This window comes from Aspergillus udagawae, assembly GCF_001078395.1.
Source record: "Aspergillus udagawae IFM 46973 DNA, scaffold_7, whole genome shotgun sequence".
Lineage (NCBI taxonomy): Eukaryota > Fungi > Ascomycota > Eurotiomycetes > Eurotiales > Aspergillaceae > Aspergillus > Aspergillus udagawae.
The window spans coordinates 1,723,515-1,747,200 of NW_025091270.1; the positions used below are offsets into that span (position 1 = coordinate 1,723,515).

At 48.0% G+C, this 23,686-nt stretch overlaps 9 protein-coding genes across 9 annotated transcripts; 4 read left to right on the forward strand and 5 right to left on the reverse strand.

The window, feature by feature from the left end:
* Positions 1 to 116: 116 nt before the first annotated feature.
* Positions 117 to 4,378, forward strand: Aud_009264 (uncharacterized protein; the record flags this gene model as incomplete). The annotated part of the gene is made up of 12 exons (XM_043294122.1): positions 117 to 166; positions 232 to 376; positions 438 to 524; positions 583 to 645; positions 707 to 814; positions 875 to 926; positions 978 to 1,066; positions 1,115 to 1,177; positions 1,241 to 1,319; positions 2,392 to 3,000; positions 3,064 to 3,568; positions 3,691 to 4,378. 12 exons carry the CDS (start codon positions 117 to 119, stop codon positions 4,376 to 4,378), a joined length of 2,538 nt encoding a protein of 845 aa, XP_043150057.1.
* Positions 4,379 to 4,721: 343 nt separating this feature from the next.
* On the reverse strand, positions 4,722 to 6,226 carry Aud_009265 (alpha-L-arabinofuranosidase B; the record flags this gene model as incomplete). Its single annotated transcript, XM_043294123.1, has 2 exons — positions 4,722 to 5,743; positions 5,764 to 6,226. 2 exons carry the CDS (start codon positions 6,224 to 6,226, stop codon positions 4,722 to 4,724), a joined length of 1,485 nt encoding a protein of 494 aa, XP_043150058.1.
* A 1,068-nt stretch (positions 6,227 to 7,294) lies between these two features.
* On the reverse strand, positions 7,295 to 7,827 carry Aud_009266 (SAM-dependent methyltransferase; the record flags this gene model as incomplete). The annotated part of the gene is made up of 3 exons (XM_043294124.1): positions 7,295 to 7,551; positions 7,663 to 7,726; positions 7,768 to 7,827. The coding sequence occupies 3 exons, from the start codon at positions 7,825 to 7,827 to the stop codon at positions 7,295 to 7,297; spliced, it is 381 nt and encodes a 126-aa protein (XP_043150059.1).
* Positions 7,828 to 9,491: 1,664 nt separating this feature from the next.
* Aud_009267 (uncharacterized protein) lies at positions 9,492 to 11,177 on the forward strand (the record flags this gene model as incomplete). The annotated part of the gene is made up of 1 exon (XM_043294125.1): positions 9,492 to 11,177. One exon carries the CDS (start codon positions 9,492 to 9,494, stop codon positions 11,175 to 11,177), a length of 1,686 nt encoding a protein of 561 aa, XP_043150060.1.
* A 639-nt stretch (positions 11,178 to 11,816) lies between these two features.
* Positions 11,817 to 13,095, reverse strand: Aud_009268 (arabinan endo-1,5-alpha-L-arabinosidase; the record flags this gene model as incomplete). Its single annotated transcript, XM_043294126.1, has 4 exons — positions 11,817 to 11,952; positions 12,024 to 12,109; positions 12,160 to 12,636; positions 12,829 to 13,095. The coding sequence occupies 4 exons, from the start codon at positions 13,093 to 13,095 to the stop codon at positions 11,817 to 11,819; spliced, it is 966 nt and encodes a 321-aa protein (XP_043150061.1).
* Positions 13,096 to 15,140: 2,045 nt separating this feature from the next.
* Positions 15,141 to 17,495, forward strand: Aud_009269 (uncharacterized protein; the record flags this gene model as incomplete). Its single annotated transcript, XM_043294127.1, has 1 exon — positions 15,141 to 17,495. One exon carries the CDS (start codon positions 15,141 to 15,143, stop codon positions 17,493 to 17,495), a length of 2,355 nt encoding a protein of 784 aa, XP_043150062.1.
* A 2,209-nt stretch (positions 17,496 to 19,704) lies between these two features.
* Positions 19,705 to 20,641, forward strand: Aud_009270 (alpha/beta fold hydrolase; the record flags this gene model as incomplete). The annotated part of the gene is made up of 3 exons (XM_043294128.1): positions 19,705 to 19,968; positions 20,062 to 20,485; positions 20,556 to 20,641. The coding sequence occupies 3 exons, from the start codon at positions 19,705 to 19,707 to the stop codon at positions 20,639 to 20,641; spliced, it is 774 nt and encodes a 257-aa protein (XP_043150063.1).
* An 816-nt stretch (positions 20,642 to 21,457) lies between these two features.
* Aud_009271 (uncharacterized protein) lies at positions 21,458 to 21,955 on the reverse strand (the record flags this gene model as incomplete). The annotated part of the gene is made up of 2 exons (XM_043294129.1): positions 21,458 to 21,881; positions 21,939 to 21,955. The coding sequence occupies 2 exons, from the start codon at positions 21,953 to 21,955 to the stop codon at positions 21,458 to 21,460; spliced, it is 441 nt and encodes a 146-aa protein (XP_043150064.1).
* Positions 21,956 to 22,352: 397 nt separating this feature from the next.
* On the reverse strand, positions 22,353 to 23,303 carry Aud_009272 (uncharacterized protein; the record flags this gene model as incomplete). Its single annotated transcript, XM_043294130.1, has 1 exon — positions 22,353 to 23,303. One exon carries the CDS (start codon positions 23,301 to 23,303, stop codon positions 22,353 to 22,355), a length of 951 nt encoding a protein of 316 aa, XP_043150065.1.
* Positions 23,304 to 23,686: the final 383 nt, after the last annotated feature.

Here is a 23,686-nt window from a genome sequence, read left to right on the forward strand (position 1 = left end):
TTACATAAACTGCATTGCGATGACGGATTCTGTACATCGTATATAAGTATTACAATATCTCATTGAAATGGTGCGATGCGATACCCCATATCAGCCTCGGAAGCTACAACGTTACGATGCCCTACAAGCTCCAAAACCGAAGTGTTCTGATTGTGGGTGGCGCAAGGTTGGTGATACTTTTCCACTAAGATTATCCTCTACTGTCATTGATATACGATTGGCATGTCATAGGGGTCTCGGGGCATGTATAGGGACAAAATTCGCTGCGGAGGGTTGTAATGTCGCCATCAACTACCTCACGAGCCAAGAGCGAGCCAATACTCTTGCTACTAAACTTATGAATGAATACGGAATCAAAGCAGTTACTATACAAGGGGTAGGTGGAACTCGAGAACACGGAGAGCGGAGTAGAGGAACTGATCAATCCCGTGACTTAGGATGGCGGTATACAGCAAGATTGCGTCAGAGTGATTCAGACGGCTAAAGCAAAATTGGGTGGGCTAGACATCGTTATTTCCAATGTGGTAAGCTCTGGTTTCTGTTCCTTCTTTTATTACCCGTCTCGAGTCCTAAGGATACCAGGGGTGGACAAAATTTGCTCGTTTCGAAGACTTATATGCTCTAGACGAAGCTGAATGGGACAAAGTGAGATTCCTAAATCGGCCATCTTTGAAGTGGACGGGGCAGTTCTGACTTTCTCCGAAAGTGTTGGGCTTGCAATGTCAAAAGTAACCTGTATCTGTTTAGGGAAGCTCTTCCGACTTTCAAAAGTAATCCGGAAGGCGGGGTCTTCATCGCAACTTCTTCCATTGCTGTACGGCTCAAGCCTGCTCCTAAATATTTGTTAATCGTTCGCTAATTCAATGTTGCCTAGGGCGCAATGGCATCTGGAAGCAGCCTGGCATACTCGGTGACTAAAGCGGCGGGTATGTAAAATTCGCTTATCGGCCTGGGTAGCTTACGGACAAGATATGTAGGTCTGCATCTTTTGAAATGTTTGAAAGCATCTCAAGGCCCTATGGTCCGCATCAACGCCGTTGTCCCAGGGCTTTTGTTAACCGACTGGGTATGTAACATATCTTCTTCTTCATGATAACTCCTGACAGGTGCGCAGGGCGAGAGATACTCCACGGAAGAGATCGAATCGTGGAAAAATAAATCCATTCTCAAACATGAGGTTAGATATACATCTATTTTTGACAATGAGTTCTTCCATCATTGCTAATAGCAGGACTACTAGGTCGACCTTGAGGACTGCGCTGATATGTACGTGACAATCGCTAAGAACACTTCGATGACAGGACAGGAAATTTTCGTCGGTAAGCAGTCCCCCATACTTTGAAAGTGATGTGGTTCAAGGTCATTAAATACCCCAGATTCTGGATATGTAGCCAAATAAAGCGCAGAGTAGGAAACTGTTTGCACATGGATGTGGACACAGATTAAGACAATATTCGTGAGAGTTCCTGTGCGTTCATAACCCCTTGGAAATAAAAGCCATGGCCCTTCCCAAAGCCGGTAGAAAATAGCGTGCGGAGGGAAAGTTCGGAAAGTTCCTAAGACACCATCTATTCAATATGTTTTCTTGATGCTAGCTAGTGTGTCGGAAGGCTTCCGGAGGCGTTAATTTTGACATGCGCTCCGTGCCCTCTTGCCGCCGTTATAATCCACGTTTAAGGGGAACTTCACAGGAAGAACATTGGTTGAGACTGATCATGAAGGGTTTAAGAACCCCAGATCTCATGTAACCAGGACACAGTTCCAGAAAATCAAACATTGCTCCTGTCTAGTATCAGTGCGTCATCGTAGCCTATCTCAATAATACCAGCCCTTCCCAAGCACGGTATATATATAATGTACTATAGTAATAGTCCTCAGCGCAGAATACACCTAGTGTTAAAGTTCTTCGTAGCGCTAGTCAGGCGGTTCAAGCTTGCCGCCCTATTTTGAATCGGGATTTTTTTTATAAGATAACAATCCGTAAAGACTGACCGTTCCTAAGGTTGTGGCGGTTTGGGTCGTGGACATGACAAAAGAGCTGGTTACTGGTTGCTGACTAAGGCCCCGCCCACTGATAACTGATCTTGCCTCTCGATTCTGTCTGGATCTCCACAAGATCCGATATGAAACCTGCCTAGCCCCGACATAAGTGACTCACTGCTAAAGAAAAAGGTGAACAAAACATGGTGCGAACGACTATTGCATGCATGAGATGTAGGTACGTGGCGCTGTGTTTCCGCAGCCTAAGTGTCCGGCATCTTCCGCACCTCATTTACAGTAATTACGGAGGCTGCAAGCTGGTATCCATACAAGCTAACTTATTACCGTGGAAGAGCGTGCAAGGTAAAATGCACTCATGATGGCACACCACCATGCCGCGGTTGTATTAAGGCTGGAAGGACAGCACCGGGCTCATGTGTGCTGTCGGGGCCAAACCTGAAGAAGAAAGCCCGATCACGTCTGTGGGTGTCCCAGTCTTTCATGGATTAGAAGCCACAATCAACTCACGCCCGTCACGCAGCGTGCCGCAAACGGACGTTGATGGGGACCGAGATGCTGGCAGAAGCGCTGAAGTCGCCGCCCATACGCCAGCTTATCGTTCCGAGGGAGCTTCTCCTGATAGGAGCCCATCCGCGTTGCAAATGCGCAGTCCGAAGGCGCCGAACCTGCTACAAACTGCCACGTTGTTCATGTGCAAGTTTCCAGAACTTGGGTTTCTTCACAAGCCTACGTTCTCACTTGACTTAAGAAACTTGGGAGGTCGTCTACATCAAAACGCCGGCGATCGGCAGCCAAAGGCAGAACTGCTTGGTTCCGCCTTGAGGGTTCTCTGCTTACCTCTCACGAAGCCCAATCACACCGTTGAGGATACATTGAACAAAGTGCACCGTCGACTCTCTATTACCGAACCTCCACATATATATGTTGTTCAAACCCTCTTAGTAGTCTCGATGTTTGAGTGGGGCCAGGGGAATACCCATGCAGCATGGATGTACAGCGGTAAGCCAAGGAAACAAATGCGCAACCGACAGCAGACAGCAGCTAATGCCTTTTGCCATGCAGGTGCGGCTATTAGGATGATGCAGCTGCTAAAACCAGCGGTGTTAACATCATCGGATAGCCTGGAGAGGGAGATTCACAACCGCACTCTGTGGAGCTGCTTTATCATGGATAGATTGATTTTCCCAGGGTCTCAACAATCTCTGTGCCTCCCAATGGAAGAAATGGCGACACACTGGCCTGTCGGAGACGCAGATTATGCATTTGCGCAGGGACACATCCAGCGCTACATGGTCCCGTCACGTTACCCTATGACGGTAGACTACTCGTACGCTGTTCTGGTCCATGGCTTCGATATTTGGACGAAGATCTACCGTTGGATTATTAGCGGCGGTAGACGCAGGAAAGACATGCAGTTGGGTAAGAATTTTCCGTGGGAAGAGTCTTCGCTATGGGCAACGATGCGTGGAGAGCTTCAGGAATGGCGTGATTCTCAGGATCCCAAGCTATGGTACCCAGCCAATAGAGTGGGGATCTACGAGTCCTTGGGGAAGGGTGAAGTATTCGGGTATTTGAATCTTATATACTACGTCAGGTAAAAGCATTGGCGTTCCTCTTCCCTGTTCTTGAAGACTTGTTGGCTGATCACAAAATCACGTTTTGCCACTCCAGCATACTCTTTTTGAACAGAGAGTATATACCTTTCCTTCCATGGCCGAATTCGACGCCTTGTGGTCCTGTGGACCCACCTCTTTTCACCGCCAAGGCGCCTGAAGGATGGTGGGAGGTTAGGTCCGAGGAGCTTTTTAACGCCGCCTCATGTATCACCAGCGTACTTGCTGACTTGACTGATGAGGAAGCGCCGCTTTATACTCCCTTTGCGGGCTTCTGCAACTTCTCTGCTGCAACGATGAATATCTATGTCCTGTCTTTCCCGAACATGAACATGGGCCGTAGTGGCGACGTGGGCGTACTCGTGGATAAGAATTTGGCATATTTGGATCAGTTCCGCAGCATGTGGCCTATTGGTCAAGGCTGGTGGACAACGATCCAGCGCACCAAGGCCATCTATGAGCGGCACAGTCAAGACCCGGCTAGGTATTTAGGCAAGACGCGGGATGACTTCATCGGCCTGATGGCCTCGATACACAACGTCACCGAGCGTTCGCGAACTCCAGTGGAGCACGAGATTTCCCAGACACCAGATGACGTGCTGGTGGCAGGGGAAGATGGGGGTAGTGCGGTGCAGGGTTTTGCCATTCAAAGCCAAGGCCAAGTGACTGAAGACCTCATCCCACAAGATTTCTGGGGCAACGAATGGCCACTCTGGGGTGAGCTCGATAATGTTTCTTTCAACTCTAATCTCCTTAATCACTAAATTCTGGCTATGTACATACCTTCTTACGTTCGTTGAGAATTTAAGAGACAACATTGAATAAGTTTTGTGGAAGGACTGACTATGGTCCGCTCATTATACTTTTCGGTTAACCCCAGTCTCTGTGAACCAGAAGGTGGGTCGCTTGGGATTACATTAGCCAGTTGGTAGTGGTAGCCACGTGAGATGATAATGATGACTTAAGATCCGGAAACTAACTATGCGCAAAGAAACACGTTATCATGCAAGCGGATTCCATCTCTTCTACCCACATCGGCCATAGCTGGCCAACATGGCCCGTACCTCGTCTGCTAAACTCCCCATTTGCCTAAGATCGGTTCACGACTCAAGAAGCGAAGCCACTGACGACCAACCAGCTAGCATCAGCGTTGAATGATTTAGCGGCGTCGAACGTTTGGACACCTCCATTGCTCGCGATGTAGCCCACATTATTGAAGTGGCGAATAAAGCGTGTAGGATAGCTCCAGGATCGAACAGAGTTTCCTGAGCCGCTAAGTGCGGTCATCGGGCAGAAGGTGGCATCTTCATAGAACCGCTGCGCGTCTTCTATTGCGCTTAAGTAAAGCTCGAAACCAGAGTGCCGGATGTAGCTGCCAGGGGTGTCGACGGATTCAAACGAGAAGCAATCGCTGTTTCCAAGGCCGGTGCGTACCCTCCAGCTAGCCTGCTGTTGTGTGGTCGTGTTACTATACAGTGAGACGACTTGGGTGTTGACAGTAGAGCCGGTGTGTGCGAGGTAGCGGTCCGTGTAGCCGCTAGTGGTGACCTGCAGCGAGATCGTTGTATTGACGATCAGCTCCGGGCCGCTAGTCAGCGACGTAGTGGCGTATCCAGCATCAACGATATCAGCCTGCACTTTGGCCTCGGTGTCATCGTCTGGATATCCAGAGGTTATCACACCCTCGTAGAATGTGCCCTGAGCGCCATTACTGTTGTCACCACCAATGCCCAGAACCAAGGCACCCTCTTTACTCATAGGGTTGTAGCCATCCACTTCCGGGTGCGCCCCCTCGTAGTATGTTGAGAGCGAGCCGGACATAGCATTTGCGCCACGGATCGCCCACTGATTTTGCCCTCCCTTGATGATTGTAGTGATAAATCGGTAGGAGATTGACGGGTCCCCAGAGTTGTAGCCATCGCTTTCACCAGAAAATAGTCCATTCTCTAGATCGGCCATTATCCAAGGGCCGCTGCCGCTGCCAGTGCCCCAGACATCGCAGTTCCCATAGTAGATGGCCTCCATATGGCCGTTGCCCGTATCATGGCCGCTGGTTTCTGCGTTGCCGTAGTCAAAGCAGCAGGCATCATTGTAGTGTGTCCCATCGAGCACGGCGTACATGCCTCCGCCTCATCGCCTATTGCTAAACCAGTGGCATTGTTATTCCAGTAGCCAGTGCCGGGCGAGATGAAGACGCCGTACGCCTTCTGACCATTCAAGGTGACTGGTGCACCAATCGCGCTAGCCATATTATCGTAGCCATCGACATCCGGGCCACTGAAGTACCCTGGTGGGGCCTGGTAGAGGTGATTACCAGTGCCAGACTGGTCATAAATGATTGAGATAAGGCAGGTCGTGTTGGTACAGAAGGTGTCCTGGGCATCGGCATCCGCAACACCACCGGCGGAAAGCGGCGAAATGTCGATCCTGGCACCATCGGAGCCTCGTATCACCTGGTATAGTGCACTAGTGTAAGCACTATACAGGGCACGAGTAGTGCTGTGCGCCGCGACGCAAGGAAAACCACCGTTGGCATAGATGTCGCATGGCCCGGCGAGGACTACGGAGCCCATAGCTACAAGCCCTAGGCTGAAAGCGCGGCGTGGAAACATGTTTGATTAATGTCAATGAATGCCTGTGAACAGATTGAGAAACAAGACTGGAAAGTAACATAGGCACATCGTCAGCTTTTTATAATTTTCATTAAAGCTGTCTAGTCGTGCTTTTCCCAGGATGAAGAGTTACATGTGACTAAAGCAGCAGCCAATTTACCCTCCAATAATTGCAAAGATCCTAAGATGGCTGTTAAAAGATCCTGAATTGCATAGGATGATTTATTCCATATCGAATATGCCCGCAGAATTTGGGGGTAGCTAACTGGGATCAGTCTATCTCCGCGCTTGGGCTAAGTAGCTCTTGCCGCCGGGGTTTTCCAAAGTCTTTCCGCATCCAACATTAATATACTACCGCTACTATTCTGATATTAGTTTAGTCAAGTCATAACATGATTTTTCGGCGCCGCTAATGCTAAGTAGAGAGAGAAATGCAAATTTAACGCGTAATTCCTTCCTCCAAACCCCCCGCACGACCAAGGCTTTTCTCTGGAACGCCCATTAGTGTGAAACATCAAGTTCCATCGGAACGCCAAGCTGATCGGCAGGCGGATGATTGGTGATCTGCCAAGGATTACAATCTGAACGTACGTGATATTTGTCATGTCTATTCTTGAAAGAAGGAACGAGAGGCAAAAATCTATGCCCTATGTGTCGCACGTCATGGAGCCTGAAGGCGTTTTACTGAAATGAAACCAGCATCAATTTTCTAAAAATACCATGACGTCAAACAGGCACTAGACACACAACAGAGTCATAAGGGCAGTAGTAAAGATATCCCAGGGTGATGTTAGGTACTTGAACGATCCAGCAAGAGGGTAGTACCAAGGGATTGAATCAGGGGGGATCAGCCAGATCCCCATTGTGCGGAAGCTCGAAACCCGAAACCCGCGCTCTTAAAAGCGGCGAGAACCGTCGGAAACCATTAACCATACAGGATATGCCATCACCCAGATCAATACCCAGGCGAATCCTTCGGTGTTCATGATTATCGTTACGATACTTGTCAGCCATAAGCTATTCATAGACCTCAAACACTCCACCGGGCTTCTGAACACGGAAAATTTCCTAGTACACACTCTCCAGTTCAGGAGCATGGACTGTGGCCTCAATCGCATAGGCCGCGTCAAATGTGCCACCGGGGACTTTCATCTGCATAAAGTTTCCTTTAACGAAGCTGAGTTTGTGGCTCAATCCCATGCGCTCGGTGTAACCAGTCGCACGCTCGATTTGGTAGTCATTGTTGTTCAACCCGACCACATTAGCATCGGTGAACTTGACAATCTCTCGGGCAGGACCGCCAACGCCGGAGCCAACATCCAGCACTTACATTCTTGCGTTAATGCCCATTCTGTGAGCTAGGTAGTGTTCATGGCGGACAATGGCTTGAGAGAAAGGCTCGCCATGGAAGAAGCGGCAGAAATGGAAAGAGGTACCGTACCCGTACTCATAAAGGTCGGTTGCAAGGCCGTAGTACCAAAATACGGCATTCTCTCCAATCTGGAACAGTCAGTGCTGGTACTCACACAGAAATGCCATACCAATTCCGAAATGCAGAAGGTCTTGCCATGATGGAAAATTTCAGAATCGACCTTGGACATGACATCAGTATGGAGAACAACAGTTCTTAAGGTAGCGAGGGATGATATGATATCCACGTGGGAGGTTGCAGCCAATCCCTCGCCCGTGAGATGTCGCACCGTCAACTTGATAGGATGCGCTTGTGGATAATGTACTATGTATGCTCAACTCGACAATGTCAATAGCTGTCGCTATTACCCCCTGTTCAACTTCGAGTCCGTTAAACGCTTTCATGCCATCCAACAAAGCACGCTCCATATTACCTAGATATATTTAGAAATCTTCCTGGAGTATATAGGGAAATGACTGATTAAACCTTGGCCAGTGTGAACCAGATGGTACTGGCTGAGTTCAGGATACCATTTCGGAAATCGAGCTACGAGTCTAATAGGGACATCCTTGCTACCGAAGTCCTTGATTGACTCGTCATCCCAATGAGCCAGCGATTCCAGTATTATCAACAGCTTTGATCCCGTGTCCGGCAGAGACTTGAACCTCGGATGCGATCCACTTGCTACCTTGCCAAGGAAGGCATGCGTGTCTATCTCTAACAAGCTTGTCCTTTCGCAGAATACGGTAATGATCTGCGATTAGTAGCATGATTACCCAGAAGCCAAGCGACGGAGTTCTGTGAATCATATGGGGTCGCCTGATTGATTGAAACTTGACGGCTGCCGCGATGGAAGATCCACAAATTACACAGCCTCTTGATGTTGAGATTAGTGGGTTTACCGATCCACAGAGGTCTCCAAGCCTGGATATAGGAGTCAAGGCTCGCGACGCGCCAAAGGGCTTGACCGTCTAGACTGTCCGGACGTCCGCAACTCGCACCGCGCTTGGCTCGCTAGCCAAACCTTCTATTTGCTTCAGCGTGCAGCTGTTAGAATTGGCTTGCTTCGTATTCCTGGAGTCCTGGACCTGCAGAAGCGGGGTCGAGTCGTCAGCTGTCGATGATCTCTGGTTCTGGCCCTGGATTTTGATCGTCTGCTCCGGATAAGGTAAGGAACTTTGTGATGCCGAGAGAGTCCTGCAAGAGGCAGTATGCATCTTCGGGGATGGTGCGGTAAGCCACCTGTGTGGAGGATCCATAGTTCCTCTTCCGCCCTTGTTGCTGAGCAATGTGCCTTGTCTGATTCGACAGGTTCCATCAACTCCGTCTGGAAGGGTTGCGTCAGCATCATTATCGATGCAGTATCTCCGCATTCTTCGGGAAATTCACTAAGGAATGGCATGCCAGCCTCGGTTCTTGAACTTTGAATGCCCTAGAAATGCCGACGTTTACGTCTCAATGCCGCGTTTATTTCCACGATTGTATTTCGCCCATTATCACCCAAATATCAGGGCCGAGGTTTTTCTTGCCGACTATGGTCATGTTCTCCGTACCTTCAATGATCTACAGGGGTTGGTGTTGTTTTCGGAGTGGATGAGCACGATGACTCGTCTGGTCTAACTCCTTTCTCGGCCCTCCGGCGGACAACTCCTCTGTATGTACCCAGCATGTTGGGAACAGCGAGGTCAAATCTAGGAATCATGTGCATTGAGATACAAGCTCCGCTGTTAGTCGGACAATGAACGCAGTATAAGTAGATCTGGTCTTTCCCACGGCTGAAGCTTCACACCAACAGCCTTCTCCCGGTGACCACCTTGTCGTTTTGAGTATAGGCTGACCAGGCCGACGGACACAATGAACCTGACCCGCGCTCTTCTGTTCCTATTTACCCCAGCTGCCGCTGTTCTGGCGGCTGCGGCCTCGCAGAATGCACCTACTATCACAGTTGCATCTCCCGCGGCCACCATTGTTGGCTCATTAGGAGTGGTGGAGAAATTCAATGCCATCCCTTTTGCCCAGCCACCCACGGGCTCTTCGCGTCTGAAGCCTCCTCAGCCGATTGAGACATCCCTAGGCACTATTGATGGTACCGGCAGTGCCAAGTCATGCCCTCAGTTTTTTCTCACAACCAACAACAGCGAGTTCCCAAGTTCTATCATGAGCGCCTTAGTCAACATTCCTTTCTTCGAGACCATAACAAATGCCGGGGAGGATTGCTTAACCCTAAATATTGCTCGCCCGTCCGGTACAACACCAGACTCGAAGCTACCGGTCCTGGTGTGGATCTACGGTGGTGGCTTTGAGTTTGGGGCGACGGCTGCATATGATGGCACTTCGCTGGTCGCGAGCTCAGTTAACCTGGACATGCCAATCGTCTTTGTGGCGATGAACTACCGAGTGGGAGGATTTGGATTTATGCCTGGAAAGGAGATCCTTGCAGACGGCGCAGCTAATCTTGGACTATTGGACCAACGCCTCGCCCTGCAGTGGGTGGCTGATAATATTGCAGCATTTGGCGGTGATCCAGATAAGGTAACCATCTGGGGGGAGTCAGCAGGCTCCATCTCAGTCCTTGATCACTTGATCATGTATGATGGCAACAATACCTACAAGGGAAAACCATTGTTCCGGGGCGCGATAATGAATTCAGGCAGTGTGGTTCCAGCCGATCCAGTAGACGGGGTCAAGGGACAGCAGGTGTATGACTCCATCGTGGAGTATGCTGGATGCTCATCCGCGGCGGATACCCTGGAGTGTCTACGCACTTTGGACTATACAGACTTTTTAAATGCGGCCAACTCTGTGCCAGGCTTCCTGAGCTACAGTTCGGTTGCCTTATCATATTTGCCTCGACCAGATGGGGAGGTACTAACCGCTAGTCCCGATGTTCTGGTCAAAGCGGGCAAATATGCACCTGTTCCCATCATCATTGGTGACCAGGAGGATGAAGGGACGTTATTGGCGCTCTTTCAGTCAAATATTACAACAACCACTCAAATCATCGATTACCTAGCTGAGCATTTCCACGGGGCAACGCGGGACAGGCTCAAGGAGCTGGTGGCCACATACCCAGATATCACAACAGATGGCTCACCCTTCCGGACAGGCATCTTCAATAACTGGTACCCACAGTTCAAACGACTGGCAGCTCTGTTGGGCGACCTGACATTTACACTTACACGCCGTGCATATCTCAGGTACATGACTGAAATCACACCCGACGTGCCCTGCTGGTCGTACCTGGCATCGTATGACTACGGAACGCCCATCATGGGAACATTTCACGCCAGTGATATCCTGCAGGTTTTTTATGGCATTTTGCCGAACTATGCATCAAAGGCAATTCATACTTATTACCTCAGCTTCGTGTATGACCTCAGCCCGAACTCACGTCGCGGCAATTTCATGGAGTGGCCGCAATGGAATGAAGACCAGCAGCTGATGCAGTTCTTCAATGACCGTGGGGCATTGCTGGCGGATGATTTCCGCAATGACACATACAATTTTATTCTGAATAACGTGGATTCATTCCATGTCTAATTAGCTTTTAGTCTTGCCACATGAGGTTTACAACCTTGCTTAATCGCGATGAATTGAACTAAACAGCATTCTGGAAGCGTATATTCCACGGGAATTATACCATGAAAAGAAATACTGTCAGTGATGACTTAGGCCTGATTGTCACCCTTACGCTGCATCAGAGCTCCGAGTAGACAATTCTATGTATCTACGTCAAGCGATCTCGACCTTTGCAATCTCTGTATTGACAGGGATATTAAAAACTGGGTTCTCCACCATGGAAGCCTGTGCCGTCCTTTGTAGTACCGTCTCAGGTGTAAGCAGAGAGATACATGGCATTCAACTTCCCGCCGCTATTGTGCTACGCTGAGCAGAAAAAGGTTCTGGGGCCTGCCAAGTTTATACCTGCAGCTGGTGCAGTAACATAGTTAGGTTTTAGGATAAGCTTATATAGGCATCTATATTTTACAGAAGAAGCCTTTCAAGCCTGGCATACTCTTTATTATATTATCTTGCAGATTTCCATTGGTTTCCGCCCACCAACTCTCATCCACAAGTTGATAAGGGTCGATCGGCAGATGCGTCAGAATTCTTCACACGTTTGGCAAAAGAAATCTGACTGCTGGAAAGCAAATAGGAACATGAAAACAATATGCATACTCACACAACAGGCCATCCACTGGAGAAGTTAATAGCATTCCATCCAAAGAGCTTTTGGCCGTCTGCATAGCCGATCCTGGTGTCCACATAGTGGTAATACAGGACAGGTCCAAGAGTAGGGTCAGTAAAGACGCCCCTGAGAATAATCAGCACTTTTTGCACGCTTATCAGACCGACAAGGAGAGTTCTTATTTAGGGAAGACATACTGTCCACCAGGTCCATAGACAGTTCCATGACTTTCAAGAACAACTGTGCCGCCACCATTGGTGCAAGCAACACCATTTTTGTCAACCTAGATTCCAATCAGCTTTTGAACCTCCAAGGTATCCTATGTCCGCTTACGAAATTTCCTGTCGCTGAGGTCGAACGGCAAACTTTGATCTTATACTCTTGTCCTGAGGCTGGCCTGGACTTGTCATAGCCACAGCAGATGCCTGCAGAGTAGAAGAGATAGTAATAACCACCGTGCTTGTACATGAATGATCCTTCAACGGCATGGGTTCCTGAAGGATTATAGGCGATGTTGTGAGCTGAGGAGGAAATGGTGGTTGCGGCTGAGTCCATAGGTGCCTGGTAAATGTCATGCCAGAAGGATCCAAAGTTCATGTAATATTTTCCTCCATCATTAAAGAGGTTGCCATCAATCGCATTGTATGGCTTCGAAGAGCTGGACCGGATACCAATAGAGCCATGGTCGGTCCATGAATTAGGACCCATGCTGGTAGATGTCGCAAGACCAATAGCTGAGTCCTGCGAACCGAAAGATGACACTGAATAATAGAGATGATAGACTCCATTAACAACGGAGACGTCCGGTGCCTACACAGCTTGAGTCAGATCATGAATTCTGAAGTATACCAACTGACTGTTGGCGGCCAGGAGAACACCTATCACAGAGGGAAGGTACAGGATGGTATAGAAAGAACACCGAAACAATATCAAAGTGCGCTCGCCGGTTGGGGAAAAGCGGATACTCTAATAAGTTCTGGCTCAATTGCAGACAGGACTTACCCAAAGATCGGTATTCCCAGCCAGGTTGATCGACGATCCCTTTGGCAAAACGGACCCTAGCACCGTCCATGGACCATTGATAGAAGTTGCAGATGCATAAGAGATTTTGTTTCCAGTTGAGAACCGGAAGTACTTTCCATCAGACTCTCTGCGAATAACACTAGGATCATGGACATTGCAAGCTCCAGAACATGTTCCGGGGTTCGCGTAGCCATGGGCTAGAGCTACCAGACAAGATGTTATTGCCACAAACGTTGATGAACGCATATTTGCAAAGAATAGTGTGATTTTGATGATATAGACAGAACGTGGTACAGCAAGGGACACAATACGGCGGATAACAACACTATATATATGCGCTTCGTCTTAAATAGTTACAACTAAGGCTTCATCGTGCCAGCTAGATAAAAGGTGTAATTCTCCGTTCTCAACACCGGAGAAGCATTACTCATATTGGTCTCAATAAGGCAGTCACAGATTGTCTCACATAAGTGGACGAAACGAGTTAATAACTGGTTTCACTATCGTCCGGTTCCATGCTAGAAAAGGAGATTCAGCTGGTTAGGCATCCTCGTATCCACTGAACAAGTCCGCCACTGCCTTCAGTTACCACTCCATTTTTCATCTACGCATTCATGGCAAATAACAAAGTTAGGTCTAAGAACGCAGCATTTTCCTTTCTTAGCTTAGCGCTCTCCGGAATAGCTTTGAAGGAGTGGTTAAATTGCTAGGGGATCAGTCCGGAGATATAGAGACCATCTACTATGCCTTAATGTCTAGTCTTGCACTTACGGAGTACTCTCCATGTTCAAATGTGGAGGATGCCTGGCTTGTCCCCTTGCTCTTCGATTAGCGGAGTTCTCAGCGAAATATACCTAGTGGTGGAAAAGAAAAGAAGGGACAAATATTCTTGCGATAAAGCTAAGACAAATAGCTAGAATAGGCAGGTGGTATGAGGGATCCCTAGCACACCTTGATGGCTAAGTTCCACCTATCTTCATGATTGTTTTCCAATCCAAACAGAGCCAGAAGAGTTGTTAATTTTAGCATTGTCAACTGAGACCAGGATAGTTACGTAGTTGTGGTTATGCAGCAGAACACCAGTGGTGGACTTTATAAACATCAAGCACCCCTGTATAACAAATTAGGAATTGTAAAGTGTAGATCTATTACTCTCAGAGCCTATCTGAATACAGCGGGATTAACATAACCTAATTGCCATCCCCCGCAATCTTAACAATGATGAGTTCCCAAATAGTGAACTAAGAGTCTTGCAAAAAGTAGATCATCTATATCTGATCATGAGTGATACGGATGAGGGAGAAATCCATTACCCCGAGCGATGATGAGTTTTGATGTTAACCCGGCCCTAACAGGTCACCATCGTAATTCGAAACCCCGGGCAGGAGATGTAGGAACGAGGAATAAAGTTTGCCTTTCTGCACTCTGGTAGAATATGAACCAGAATATCTGCGAGCTCCTGTGGCGCAGGGGCTAACCGGTAATTACCAATGATTATTAGTTGCCGAGTAAGGTAGTCCAAGTACGAATACGGGACATTTTCCAAATAAGGACATGCAATTCTTGTTCACTGTGGGGAGGGCTGCAGATCCAGCCCGCTCGAAGAAATGTGGCGTTCTATTCTGATTACGTGGGGATAAGTACATATATTCGAGACCGGGGGTGAACCACCACAAGGGGTTCTTTCAAAGGATCCATTGTGGACTACAAGTGGCAAGAGGCTAGAAGTGAATTGAGCTGAAGAAGGAAGGTGTGACTATAAAAAGGTAAAACAATTAGGAGCAATGAGAACCATAACAGAATGTGGGCTGAGAAATTACCAGACCAAACAATCCCTAGTCATGTTGATGATAAGCAATTGCCTGGTCTTGGGTGACAGAGAACCTTATGCCTATCAAAGTTCTGACTATCAAAAATACCTTTTGAGTACGAATATGCTTGTGGGCACTTTAGCATGCACCATAGTACTTCAACAACGACCATGCCAATTTCTCCCACTAGGGCGGCAGGTATCGGCGGCATTCCCAACCATATGTGGAGCAAACCCCTTCCAAGTCAGGAGAGTACTTTGATACGAATACGAAATTTTGGACAACAGATCGTTCAAATGCAGCTGGATATAGTCATGACCAAATCTGTTATCCACTAAGCTATCTTTGTACGGCTCTGAGGATGATGTACCAAATCGGTGGCACTATTTAAGTTCATACCTGTGCTCTATTATCCGATGATTTCTCGACCGCCATTTCAGGCTTGCATTGTTGTTGAAGGCCTAACTTTTCTCTTTCAAAATGATTATGTGCGCTCCACTGGCCCTGGTGCTATTCATGCACATTCGAGGCATTTATGGCATGCGCTTTCCTAACTGTGACCGCGGACCTCTCCTCTCAACGAAGAACGACGTATGCAATCCACAGATATCACCTTCTGATCGCGCTGCAGCCTTGGTGGATAGCATGAACATCACTGAGAAACTGGGCAATCTCATTGAAGCAAGCGCTGGGTCCTCCCGTCTGGGCCTACCGCCCTATAACTGGTGGAACGAAGCGCTGCATGGCGTTGGATTTTCTGATGGTGTTAGCTTTGGCGTGAACTTTTCAATCGTCACGGAGAATCCCGTAGGAGAATTCTCATCTGCCACGTCCTTTGCCACGCCACTGCTTCTTGCCGCCGCCTTTGACGACGAGATGATCTACCATGTAGCAGACACTATTAGTACTGAGGCCCGCGCCTTCAGTAACGGCGGCCGTGGAGGTCTCGACTACTGGACACCGAACGTCAATCCATATCGCGATCCACGCTGGGGCCGAGGGTCTGAAACCCCTGGAGAAGATCCACGGCGAATCAAGGGATATGCCGCTCACTTTCTGCGTGGCCTGGCAGGGAACCACAGCTCGACCACGAAAAAGACACTGACAAACTGCAAGCATTACGCCGGATATGACCTGGAAACATGGGGTAGTTATAGCCGCTACGGATTCAAAGCCAATATCTCCATGCAAGACCTTGTTGAATATTACTTGCCCCCGTTCCAGCAGTGTGCGCGGGACTCTAAAGTCGATTCCATCATGTGTTCGTACAACATGGTCAATGACGTGCCTGCCTGTGCCCATTCCTACCTTATCGATCGCGTCCTACGGCAGCATTGGAACTGGACAGCCTCGTCGCAATACGTAGTCACAGACTGTGGTCTCCTGAATGAAACCGTGGAGCGCACGAGTTACACCTCAAGTCTTGCTGAATTCAGTGCATTGGTGTTTCAGACAGGCGTCGATCTCGTGTGCGCGGGAGATTCCCCAACCGGTATTTCTGAGGCATATAGTAAATCTTTGCTCTCGGAGGATACAATCGATATCTCTTTGCGCCGCCAGTACGAAGCCTTGGTGCGCGTTGGATACTTCGGGCCTAACTCGACAGATCCATATGTATCCTTGGGTTGGTCTGCAGTTAACACGCCAAGCAGCCAAGCTTTGGCACGCAAGACGGCGGCGAAAAGTATGGTACTGCTCAAAAATGATGGCGCTTTGCCATTCACATTCACAGGCAACACCAAGGTCGCGCTTATTGGGGCGTATGCCAATGCCACCTGGGAAATGCTGGGTAGCTACTTCGGTGTTCCTCCATATTACCATGGGCCACTCTACGCCGCAAAGCAACTAGGTTTAAAGACTTTTTACGCATCTGGCCCCTCCACTTCGCAAAACGCAACCGGTAACTGGACAGTGCAGATAGAAGCCGCCAAGAAAGCCGACGTTGTGCTATACTTCGGGGGTATCGATGTTTCAAGCGCGAGTGAACTCAATGACCGCATATCCGTCGCATGGCCCACCTCTCAATTAAGTCTCATCAAGGAAATATGTGCCCTTGGAAAGCCCTGTGTGGTCGTTCATCTAGGCGACCAACTCGACGACACCACCCTTCTCAATAATCGTAATGTTTCTGCAATCCTGTGGGCGGCATATCCCGGTCAGGATGGGGGCCCAGCCATTTTTGATGTTTTAACTGGCTTAATCCCTCCTGCCGGTCGATTGCCCGTCACCCAGTACCCCTCTAGGTACGTGGATCAAATTCCGATGACGGACATGTCTCTCCGGCCGCAAGGTGACCGGCCGGGACGGACATACTGGTATTATGAGAATGCAGTGCTGCCTTTTGGACATGGGCTGCATTATACGACCTTCTCGGCTCTAATTCAAGGCCATAGAACGAGCGCTCAGAGGTCGTCCGCTCATGATGATTCTGTTCATCTGGGTTCATACCGGATCAATGAGCTAGTGGACGATTGCGGCACCCAGTTTTTGGATCTTTGTCCGCTACCGCCGGTAGTTGTGAGTGTAACGAATACAGGTAGTCGAACATCCGACTTTGTTGTCCTTGGCTTTATCGCGACCACTGTCGGTCCGCCTCCGCATGCTACCAAGCAGCTCGGTGCTTATACCCGTTTGATGGCCGTCATGCCCAAGGAAACTCGATCTGCTACACTTTATTTTACGCTTGGAGATCTAGCTCGCGTGACCGAACGTGGCGATCGTGTGCTTTATCCGGGGGTTTACAAGGTGCTGATCGACGTGCCCACACAAAGCACAGCAACTTTAGAGCTATTGGGAACAGAGACGACTTTGGAATCATGGCCGCAACCCGTGTAGATGCTGAGAGGCGATCTAGCGGAATTCTGGTTCATTTGCTTAATGGGGCGTGAGGGTGTGGGGTATTGATTTCCATATCCATAAGTGCCACTCTTTCAGCTTGGACATAATTTATGGGAAAAATGATGCATCAGCAATTTGTATACTCCGAATTATCTGTTCAAAGTCGATAGCGTCCACGGAAAAATTCGCTTGCCAGGGCGATGAGCCGTCATCGCTAGACTTAGGAATAGTTAACTAACGTTAGGGTAACTTCCGCTTGGTCATTCGGGGTCACCGCGGACTTCTAATGCTGCGGGAGAATGATCCTCTCTTTACCCAAGATATTAGATCGAAGTTCGGACGGATTGAGGTAGGCCCATGGTCAACGCAAAGCTTTATCCGAACACCTGGTGTTCGTGAAATTTTCCTTCCTTAGATTTAATATCCTTAATATTGTTCATTCTTATGCAAAATGGTACGTCCTCTTTCAAACGTTTGAGGTACGAAATATCTAACATGATTTGGACAAGTCCCAGTCGAGCCTCCTGCCCGTCTGGCAAATCCGAGGCTTTCAAAAATTATGATAATTGTTGGTTCGGCGGTCAGAGTTACTGTTGTTCCAATCCAGTCGAACTGACAGGCTGCCACTAGGAAAGCGGCAGCTCGGGTGCAGACTGCGCCAATGCCAACTGCAATGCGACAGAAGTTGAGGTTGATATGGCAACGTATGGAGACCAGTCACTCGAAAAACGCGGCAATGCCAAGATCTACTATCCAATGCATATCAGTGGAGTCAGGATCATAGCTTGGGCATATCCGGCTCTCCCTGCGTTGTATAACGAGTATCCTGAAATCAACCATATCTTGTGAAGGTGGTTCCGCCTCATCCCAGGATATTGTGTCGGTCCCTCTATCAACTCGGGAACCTTTGCAAATCAAAACGAAGTTTCTCCCTCGGTCTTTTCAGACTTGGAAGCAGAGCATCCGATCGATCGACAACTCGCAATGTACCTCCTCGATTCAACTGTTACCGGGGTCCTCCAGTCCGGGCAGAGAGCATCACTGCCTAGAATTGATGTCCAGCTCCTGAGAGACGTCTGGTTAGCAGATAACGATGCACTGGCTAAAGAACCTCAGGCTGGGGGACCCCCGTGGAATCCGGCCAAAAGTCATTATGGCAGTGATACTCAGTATCTGCGCTCAGTTGGATGCAGGATAACAAGGCTTTCTGTACTGTACTTTGTCTAGTTAAGAAACAACGATGACTAATAGGAAATGAGACCAGAACTGATTGCCTCATGCAATTCCGCACTATCCGGCAATTTAAATCTTTGGCTGATCTTTGACCGCACTCGCGAGTGCCGTCTTCCGGTAGAGCCTGACTTCAGAGTGGGAAACTCCCACCGAACATTATACTTACTAATTATCAGTGAGGGCAGCTGAAGCCCCGCATTAACCGGGCCACTATGATGCCACAAAAGTTATAGGAGAAAAATTGCCTCACTTGCTCAGTAATCCGCCGGGCATCCCAAAAGTATAACGATCACTAATCCTCGATGAGAACTCTTGTAACACAAAGGTAAAGAAACCTCTGGCAATCATGACACACAAATGGCTGTCCCAGTCATCCAGTCACAAAACAGCTATATGATATAGATAGAGAACTATGAGCTCAGCTTTCTATCTCTTGTTCTTTTTCTTGCTCTTTCTGTTTTTGAGCAGACTGTAGAATTGTACTATTCACTTACTTTGATCAAAATTAACCTTGGAGCACTTCCTTTTAAGGCAAAGACTCCCCGGCCCCTCTTGCGGAGCAATATGCAATCTTAATAAATGGGTCACCTCAGAGTGGCGAAGTATAGTTAGCTAAATGTCCATAAGTAATTAATAAGCTAACAGTGACGTGCCACATGCTTACATATCACAGGTCCATTGTCGGTAACTAGATATTGCTAGGGCCATCCGAGTTGACCCGTAACAGAGTATATATACCCTCGAGTAATTGTCTCGATAAATACCATATCGAAAGTTACCTCGACCCGACCAAACTTCGAAGAGAAGACCAAGAAAGATGCCCCGTTTCCAAAGTTCTTTCGACGGCGCAGAGCTTTTCTTTCGGGACTATATTCCCTCTTCAGTCACTGCACCATATAATACAGACAACCAACATGGCGATAAGCAACGGCCAGCGATAGTTTTCTTGCATCAATGGCCGCTGTCCTCAGCAATGTGGCAGCCTTTGATGGTACAACTCACTGAGACCTACCGATTCCGCTGTATCGCTCCAGATCGACGGGGCTTCGGGCGGAGCGACTGGAATGGTCTGCAACCAGACCGAACTGAGATTAATTACGAAGTGTTCGGAAGGGATGTTGCCGATCTTCTCGAAAAAATCAAAGTGGGAAAGTTCATCTTCGTTGCAGCCAGCATGGCTGGTGGGGAATCGCTTTTGGCATACACATCCAGTGATTATGTCCGTCAACATTGCCAAGTACGTGCTGCATATGGCCGTTACTCCTCCCCGTTGATTTTCCCGCCCCTTGAGAGAAGATTAATTGATTCTGACGGCTATTTAAATCAATAGGGATTTGTATTCACAAATACAACTCTTCCATATCCTGTCGCTACGCCCGAGTTCCCTCAAGCAGCACCTTTGGAAATGTGGAACCAGGTCATAGGTGCAATCCGTCAGGATCGTGTTGGCTTTTTTGCCGACTCATTCAAAGGGCCATTGGGTATTGGTAATAACCAAGTCCCTGCCAAGACGCTTGAGCGGTTTGAGCGGATGGCTGAGGCCGCGGAAGCTATTGCGGTTGAGCGCGCTGTACAAATCTTCACTCACTACGACTTCAGTGAAAAATTAGCAGCTCTGGGGGAGGAATCTGACGTCCCTGTTTTACTCCTACACGGTGACTCGGATGCTGGGGCCCCCGCGGAAGCGACCATAGATCGCATCAAACAGATGATCCCCAGAGCAAAAATAAACTTGTATGAGAACGCAAGTCATAGTACGAAAGCCTCCTCCTCCCCAGACCCTTTTTCATCGATGAAAAAATGACTAATAATTGCTGTTCTCAGTCCTTATCATCACTCATTCCCAAAGGATTCTCAATGATATCGTCGAGTTTGTGGGTTCAATTTCAGCCACCGCATCACAAAGCTAAGAGAAGAAGAATGCTTGTGTCCCAAAAACCAAATCTCAGTAGATTGCAAGAGCAAAGTGTATAGAATTTAATAACAAACTACATTATCTGATATTGTTGGTGTGAAGATTTAGCTATCCAATTGACTTAGTTATTCTCGGCATGTTAATACAGTCTATTCTGGTTGCCATTAAGCAACGTACTTTGGTCTTGGCTATTACTTCATTAGTATTGATGCGTTAGGAATTCAAAAAAATGATGTTCACGCACTAGAACATATTTGTGCAATATAGAGAAATCCGTCGGGCTCAGCAGAGCGAATAGATTAACAAAATCTCAACATGATTTTCTTGAGCATGAATAGTAACTAGTAATTTGAGTCAAAGGAGGAGCTCATCAAGCATTGAGGTATAATATATTTATGACAGAATCAACCATGATAGTATAGTAACACCCGAAAATATCATCACTAAGCTAGACGTCCAAGTTTTGCGGATAAGATACAGCGAGGTGTTCTCCGATCAGCCACGATCTATGTAGTAAACAGAGGCACAATATCCGACTTATTTCTTCACGAGACTTGCAGCCCCCCATAGCGAACCCACGTTCAGTCGATTCAGGGCGGGTACAATTCCACCATGCGAGAATATAACTCCTCAGCGCTTGATTAAGCCCGCTCCAAATTTTCAAAATATGCCTTGGTCTCGTGAACAGCATTTGGACTGAAGTCTTTGCTTGGGTCACTATGGCCATCAACCACAATCTCTGGATGAAGGACCGCAATCTTGTCGAGCGCTGCGATCCATTCCAGCCTTGATTGTTTACTGAATGACCCCCCTAGATATGGATGTGTGTTGTCATAGACCGTATCTCCCGCGGACTGCCAACTCGATAGCAGGCACCCAGAGGGCCGTGCTTTTCATCCGTATCAGTGTGCCCGATTCTGACCACCACAAGCTTCTCCCCTTCCAGCATAAAGTGATCCTCGTTGAGAGCAACAGCTGTCACCAATTTCTCTGGTATTTCTCCTGGGAAAAGTCTCCTCCAAAAAGCATCCATTCCGTCTGGTAGTATTGCTTCAGCCGTCTTGGCCACAACTTCCGCGGTAGCTAGGATTTTCGCCTCAGGGAACCGCTCAATGAGCGCGGCATTTCCATAAAAGTGATCGCCATGAGCATGAGTGATGTAAATCGTGGTCAAGTTCTTGAAGTCTACCTGAGGAAGAACGGCGCCGTTGGATCTTAAGGTATATTGGAATGTCCTGATGGACTTTGTATGTAGATGCAGAGACCGTGATCTATTATGAGACTATTCTTACTCCATGCCAATAAACATGATGGATTGTGATTACATGAGTTGGTTTTCCTGTAATTCTCAAAATGTTCATTTTGATGCCAGGACTCGAGGAACTGCAATTTCTTTTTGATTCTCTTAAGGAACCTTAAGGGGAGTCATAGATCCTTTTCAATCCTTTTCGATCCTTTTCCAAATTCAGGGCATCAGCGCCGGTGTCTGGCTGGGTAGATATTTCTACTTGGCCTCAGGCTGAGGTAGCTTAGCAGAACCAACAAGATATTTCACAAACAAAGCTACGCAAACTTTGAACAAACCAGGCGGCGATCTTTTTGGGCACGTCATATAGCTAATCAAAAATAGATTAATCTCATTGTTTACGTTAAGCGTTCCACCAAGTTGCCAGGTAATGTCCTAGGTCGTGCAGAACAATACAACATCACTCTTCAGACCGTTGCTTCTTGGCAAACTCCTCGAGAGTCTTCTCAAAGGGCTCGGGCTCCCTTCCAAGAATTTCTTCCAATGTTGTGGTCACGCCAGCTGCCTCTCCAGCACGAATGGCTTCCCAAGCAGTGTCTAACGTGTTTATTTGCTCAGTACCGAAGTACGCCTTGATCTGTGGCAGGTTTTTGTACTCGTCGAGGCTGACTTCTTGGATGTTGATGTCCTTGCCTGTTGCTCGCGCGAGAGCCTCGACGGTCTCGGCCCATGTCCAGGACTTTGGGCCAGACAAGGTAACAATCTTGTTAGTGTATTTAAATGCCGATGGAGATTTCACATATGAAGCGATCAGGCGCGCAGACGCTTCTCCCAGTTCATCTTGCCTGACCCAGCTAACACCAAACCCATTTCCATCTTGCGGAATTCTGATCGTGGACGGTGGGTTTTTGAAGTCGAGAAGCGCAGCATAAACCGGAAAGGACTCGCTGTAAAGTCCTTCGCGAATACTCGTCCATGAGAGTTCTGAGTTGGTACGAGCAAGTTCTTTCAGGTGCGCTTCAGTATCGAGATGCGCTGCCATGACTTCTGCCTTTGCAGATTCGGCACTGACTGGTGCGAAGGCCAGAGAAGAATAGAAGATATGCTTGACTCCAGCTTTCTGCGCCGCATCGAGGGCTTTCGTTTGAACTTTGGTCCTGTATAGGTGGACGGAGCTGGGGAAGGATATCAAGAAGAGGACATCGACCCCGGTAAAGACAGCTTCAAGCTCTTCAGCGCTGGATTCATAAGAAGCCTGGCGAACGGTGACCCCGTTTTCGACATATTTCTTAGGGACTTTCTCGGGATATCGGTTGATGAGCGTGACTTGATTGTTGGGAACTTGAGATAGAAGATTGGTATATGTGCTGGTGCCAAGCCCCCCTGAAGCGGGGAAGATTCCGACGCGCATTATGCTCAAAATGCAGATGTGAGCTTTGATTTGTGTTGGTGTTAGGCCTTTATCGACTTATTATGAGGTTATAGAATTATCAAGTTTGAAATAGAGGGTCAACTAGCATTTTTGTAAGCCTGTGGAGCTCATCTGACCAATCCATCTGCTCGATAAGACGTTTTGTGACGAAACCACCACTATATCTGGCTGATATATCAATGATCGGTAATCACAACAGATAGGCCGAGAAACTAGCGTCGATCTGTTTTATTCACGGTTCCTTATTACTCTGCAAGCTTGTTACTAGACCAGCATGCAGCACAGTTTTGATCACTCATCAAAAGAACCACATTTATAAGCGATTCTACGGGGCCATCGAGAATCATTGAGAGACTGGTGGG